Genomic DNA, 5850 nt, shown 5'->3' with positions numbered 1-5850 from the left:
CCCTGTCCTCATGGTGGCCTCGTGGCCGGTCCTCAACTCGAAGGAGGAATCGGTGAGCCAAGGACGGGGATCCTGGCCAGCTGGTGGGGTTGGGGGGCACCAGGCCAGGCTGGAGGTGACCCCAGGGCCTGGCAGCTCTGGCCTGACCCCTGCTGCCTTGGTGGGGGGGAGGGCAGGGGCTCACATGGACCGTGCCCTCCCTGCACTTGGTGCTATACACTGCTCACAGCCACCCCACTTTACAGAATTGGAAACCGAGGCTCAGGAAAGTTGTGTGCTGCTCAAGTCCACGTGGCATTTATTCATCCCGTTGATCCGCCCAGTGCCCGCTGCTCGGTTCTGCAGGAAAGAAGGCAGGTCGGGCCTGGCGTGCCCGGGTCTCCCTGCCCCACTCAGCCTCTGGCCTCTGCCCAGGCTGCCGTTCTGTGGGAACAAGGATGCCGCCCTGTTCTGGTGCTGGCCCTGGGTCTCTGGGACCTGGTTAAGGAAAACCCACGTCTGGAATGCCCTCTGCTGGGCAGCCTGTCCTCACAGAGAGTGAATCCCCTGAGAGGGCCTGGAAAATGGGGCACCAGGAAGGCACCCCCCCCACCCTGAGGTACCCACAATCTCTGTCCTGATGGGACAAAACAAGGCAAAAGTTGGTTTTGGAACCGAAGTATCCGGCTGGTCACCCCTAGGCCAGCTTGTTTACAGGTTGATGCCTTATTTAGGTCTCAGAGCAGTGGCCAGTATTTCAAGACAGAGGCGTCAGAAGGCAACTCGGAAACCCTCTTTCCTAGTGCATAGCTGAGCATGATGGGCTATGTGCCTTCCTGTTAGCCACAGACCCCACCCATCCCTATTGCCCTACAGCTGCCGCCTGCCTCATTTGGTCATGAGGCCCTGTCATAAGCATTTTTTTCTTTTTTTTTTTCTGTATTTTTCTGAAGCCGGAAACGGGGAGAGACAGTCAGACAGACTCCCGCATGCGCCCGACTGGGATCCACCCGGCACGCCCACCAGGGGGCAACGCTCCGCCCACCAGGGGGTGATGCTCTGCCCCTCTGGGGCGTCGCTCTGTTGCGACCAGAGCCACTCCAGCACCTGGGGCAGAGGCCGAGGAGCCATCCCCAGTGCCCGGGCCATCTTTGCTCCAGTGGAGCCTCAGCTGCGGGAGGGGAAGAGAGAGACAGAGAGGAAGGAGAGGGGGAGGGGCGGAGAAGCAGATGGGCGCTTTTCCTGTGTGCCCTGGCCGGGAATCGAACCCGGGACTTCTGCACGCCAGGCCGACGCTCTACCACTGAGCCAACTGGCCAGGGCCTGTCATAAGCATTTGAGCTCTCTCCTCAACCATCCAGAGGGCCTGGCACCTTTGGCCGGTTGGTAGTATTGGGAGCCTGTAGACCTGAGCCCCCAAGGGCCACAGCCTCCTTGTCAAGCTGTGTCCCCCATAAAGACCCAGTCCAGGGGGTCTGCCCTACCCTCACACCAGACAGAGAGCTAAGAGAAGCCTTCATGGTCCCGTGGCTCCTGCTGGGAGGGGCACCTCTAGCTCGTTCAAGACTCTAAGTGACTTCCCCCAAAGCCAGTCGTTCATGTATTCACTCAGCAAACGTTTCCAGAGCTCTGTGTGCTGAGAGGCAGCCAGGGCTGGGGCTGGGGGGAGACCTGGTCCCCGACACCCGGAAGAGGTCAGGGAGGCTTCCTAGAGGTGCCCACTGAGCACAGGAACCGGCTGGCAGTTCTGGCCACAGGGCCACACGGCACTGGGCGGGGGTGCAGTGACAGACAGGCCGGACGGGCACCCAGACTGTGTGCTGAGGGCAGTGGGCATCACGGAAGGGGGTGCACTCTGAGATCACAGCTCCCTGTACCCCATTTTGTGGGTGGGGAGACGGGGGCCCAAGGATGCTGGGCCTGGGGCCCCTGTGGTCTGATTTGCAACCACGGCAGCTTGTAACCTGAAGTAGACAGAAGAGCTGAGCCCAGGGCCAGCAGTGGAGGGCTTGGGGGGGGGGGTGCGTGTGTGTGAGCATGACGTCTGTCACACCTGGAGCTTTGGGCTCCTCCCTCACTGGCTGAGCAACCCCAGGCAAGTCACTTAACCTCTCTGAGCCCAGTCCACATCTGTAGGATGAGCGTTGCTCCCCACATCTTGCCAAGTTCTCGAGGGGTGGAGCGGGTCTGGCCCTTGCACAGAGCCCAGCAAATTCAGGGACAGACCATGTCTCCCCAGGCTCAGACCCTCACCTCCCACCCCCCACCAGAGAAGAGAGCCTAGCATCTTCTAGGCTGGATCCAGTGCTTCTCCAGGAGGGGCCTTTTGTCTGCAGGGAAACTGAGGCCCACAGAGCATGAGCAGCCAGCTTGGGCCACAAAGCAGGGAGGAGCCTGGCTCTCTGAGCAGGGGCGCCCCCACCCCCGGAGCAGGACCAGCCTGGCCTGATCGCAGACCCAGGCAGGGACGTCCCTCTGTGTAGGTCACCCCTCCCCGCCACCCCAGTCCTCCCCAGGGTCCGGGGCCCGCTCCACTCCCTGTCTGCCTGCAACCCCGGCCCCTCCCCTTGACACGAAAGGCCAGACCACCGAAGGAGGGGGTGGGAGAGGGGGAAGAGGGGCTCTCGGGCCAGTTGGGCTGAGGACAAGGCGGCGTGAGCGGAGACAGGAAGGAAACTGCGCTGCTGGAGGCTGGGGCCACCATTGTGTCACCTGGGGGCGGGGGCGCCATCGTCTCCCCTCTGCTCTGCTCCGCTGCCCAGATGGCTCCTGGGGGGGGAGCTCCAGGGGCTCTCCCCTCTCTGGGCCCCGCCCTGCTGCTGACTTCTTCCCCCCCACCCGGCCTCAGTTTCCCCATCTACCCATCCTTAGAGGGCCAGAACCCTGTGCTGAGACGCAGCTCCAAAGTCCAGTCCTAACCGCGCCTCCCGCCTGTCTGAGCCACCACTGACCTACTGCCTTTCTTTAAATCACTCATCTTAAAGGCTCAACACCTGTTCGGCCTCGCCCTAAGCTGTGACACCACCAGGTTAATTAGAATAGATGATAGATAGATAAACAGATAGATATAATGGATGATGGGTAGGTGATATGTATATATCATAAATGGCAGATAAATGGCAGACGAGCTGTGGTCCGCATCCAGGGCTTGAAGACCCCCCCCCCAGCTGTGCTCGCTGTCCCCAGACACGGCCCCCAGGGCTTCCTCCCTCCCCACCGCCCCCTCCTGCCCCCCACACAGGAAGGGACAGGGAAGGGAGCACGTCTCACTTCCAGGTGGGAAGAGGAGAAACAGGAAGGAGCCCTCCCCTCCGCCCACAGGAAGCAGGCGTGGAGGAGGAAGCTTGGGGACCTCCCAGCAGACGGTCTGAGGGAGTGTGAGCCCAGTGGTCCCGGGGAAGACCCGCTGGGACCTTCTGGCCCGTGGCCCTCGTCAACCCGCCTGCCCACCCCCCTCTCGGGGCAGCCAGGCTCCTGCACTCTGCTCAGACTTTATTCCAGGTGGGGATGCAGACAGTGGCAGGGCACCCCAGAGCCACACACCCCTCCCACAGCTGCCCCAGGGCGCGCGCCACTGGGCGTTGGGCGGCTGATGGCCTAGGCTCTCGCTCCTGGGACTCCGGGCTCAGCTCAGTAGCCCCCATCCCTGCAAGCAACCAGGACGTGGCTCAGCTCAGTGCCGGCCCCACCCCGGCACAGAGCGGACAGGACGTGGACAGACTCGCGGAGGGGGCAGGGGGTGGACCGAGCCGACGGCCCCCTCCCCGGGCTGCTGGGGTCCCAGGATAAGGGGTGGAACAAGCCGACGGCCCCTTCCCGGGCTGCTGGGGTCCCAGGATAAGGGGTGGAACAAGCCGACGGCCCCTTCCCGGGCTGCTGGGGTCCCAGGATAAGGGGTGGAACAAGCCGACGGCCCCTTCCCGGGCTGCTGGGGTCCCAGGATAAGGGGTGGAACAAGCCGACGGCCCCTTCCCGGGCTGCTGGGGTCCCAGGATAAGGGGTGGGGCAGGAACATTACCCCCAGGTCAGGCCCCTCCTGACCAGCTCCACCTGGGCCAGGCGGTGGTCACTGAGCACCTGCACCCGCGTGATGGCGGCCAGCGGCCTGAGGCGGTGGGCAAACTGCAGCACCTTGTGCTCCTGGACGTGGACGTGGAAGTGCTGGGCATCTGAGCTGACCTCCATCTGGGGGGCGGGCAGCCAGTGACCCCACAGCCCGCCGGGGTCCTCATCCCGGCCTCACTCCACATGCCCCTCCGGGTCCCATCAGCGCAGGCAGGTGGGCCCAAGGGTCCCCTCGCCCCCTGGCACCCTCATCCCACAGGTGCAGCCCCTCCTCTCTGCTTGGAGGGGTGCTGGCAGCCAGGGGCTGGCGGACACCCCCTTGTACCCAGCGGTCCCGAGACTTCTGTGCTGGCTTGTTCACCTGTAAACACCCCCCACGGGCCCCTGGCGGGGACAGCAATGCAGCCTGGACCCAGGGACACAGGGTCCCAGTGGCTCACAGTGTCCACGCAGATGGCCCGGATGCTTCCGTGGGTGCCCACACCTGGCCTCCCTGCCCTCCCACGGCCTCCCTGCCCCCCCACGGCCTCCCTGCCCCCCGTCACCTCAAAGGGCTCCCCCAGCACCAGAGGGAAGACACTGGACACCTCCTCCTGGCCCCAGCAGCCGCCCTGGAAGGCGTTGCCCACCATGGTGGCACTGGCGAATCGGGGCTTGATGTGGAAGGCGATGTCTCCCGCCTCGGACAGGAAGTTGATCTCAAACCTGGGGCGGGGAGGACATCGTGGGGTTGTGAGAGCAGCAGACGGCTGGGTAGTCGCCCCACTCAAAGCCAAGGAGGGCCCCCTGGGGAGGAGGGTGTCCCTTACTTGTCCTCTCCGGAGTCAGAGTGTCCCTGGACCAGCAGGCTCCAGCCCGGGGCCAGGCCCTCTGCACAGAAGGCTTCAAACTGCAGGCAAAGGGGTGGGGTGGGGTGGGGTGAGGGGTGAGGGGTGAGGGGTGGGGGGTGGGGTGAGGGGTGAGGGGTGAGGGGTGGGGTGAGGGGTGAGGGGTGAGGAGTGAGGGGTGAGGGGTGAGGGGTGAGGGGTGAGGGTTGAGGGGTGAGGGGTGAGGGGGTGAGGGGGTGTGGGTGAGGGGTGAGGGGTGAGGGGTGGGGTGAGGGGTGGCGTGGGGGACCTGGAGTCTGTGGAGGTCCCTCCAGCCGGCCCACCCCAGCTGTGCTGGCCACCCAGCCAGGCCCTGGGAGCTGTGTTCCCTTCCCGATGAGAGCAGGGGTCTCGGGCGCCCCCCCCAGCCCTGCTCCCTTTCCCCCGCACCAGGCCTCACTGACCTGCACTGCCATGCCTGCGGCCTCTGCTGGTGGGCAGAGCGGGCCCGGGGATATAGGCTGGGGCTGGGGGCTGGGCGGGGGCAATACAGGAGTCCCGCCCCACAGCAGACAGGCACTCCGCCCCTCCCTGCCCCCACCCTTCCCTCGTCCAGGGGTTTCACTCACGCACCAGGGACAGGGTTGCCCCCACTCCCCGCCCCCCCAGCATTTTCTCAGGGCCCCGTCTGGCTCTCAAACTTCACTCCTTAACATCCTTCAGACTCCCAGAAAAACAGCCTCTCCCCCATGCTTGTAGGAAGGTCGGCGGAGGCAGCCTCTTCCTCCAGGGTCTCGTTGGCTCCCAAGGACCCAAGTGAGGTGGGGCAGGGGAGATGGGCTTACCACCCCAGCCCTGGCCTCCTGGGGGCAACTCTGACCACCTGGGGCCTCGAGCTGGACTCCCCCACCCCACCCCACTTCACCCTGCCCCAGCCCCCCGCACTGCCCCGCACTGCCCCGCCCCGCCCCGCCCCAGCCTCCCGCACTGCCCTGCTCCA

The 5850-nt window shown here is 64.9% G+C and overlaps 1 protein-coding gene across 5 annotated transcripts; it reads right to left on the bottom strand.

The window, feature by feature from the left end:
- Positions 1-282: 282 nt before the first annotated feature.
- GRIFIN (galectin-related inter-fiber protein) lies at positions 283-5381 on the bottom strand. 5 transcript variants are annotated; one of them, XM_066342402.1, is made up of 5 exons: positions 5315-5381; positions 4854-4933; positions 4590-4749; positions 3998-4164; positions 283-477 (listed from the first exon to the last, which is right to left on the bottom strand). In XM_066342402.1, the coding sequence occupies exons 1-5, from the start codon at positions 5324-5326 to the stop codon at positions 393-395; spliced, it is 504 nt and encodes a 167-aa protein (XP_066198499.1). In that variant the 5' UTR covers positions 5327-5381; the 3' UTR covers positions 283-392. The 5 variants fall into 5 exon arrangements, with proteins under 5 accessions (XP_066198499.1, XP_066198501.1, XP_066198500.1 ...); XM_066342404.1 differs by having other exon boundaries at positions 283-423; XM_066342403.1 differs by having other exon boundaries at positions 4611-4749.
- Between the last annotated feature and the right edge of the window lie 469 nt (positions 5382-5850).

The sequence above is a fragment of the Saccopteryx leptura genome, chromosome 6 (assembly GCF_036850995.1).
Source record: "Saccopteryx leptura isolate mSacLep1 chromosome 6, mSacLep1_pri_phased_curated, whole genome shotgun sequence".
Lineage (NCBI taxonomy): Eukaryota > Metazoa > Chordata > Mammalia > Chiroptera > Emballonuridae > Saccopteryx > Saccopteryx leptura.
This window is presented reverse-complemented; position numbering and strand designations above follow the sequence as displayed.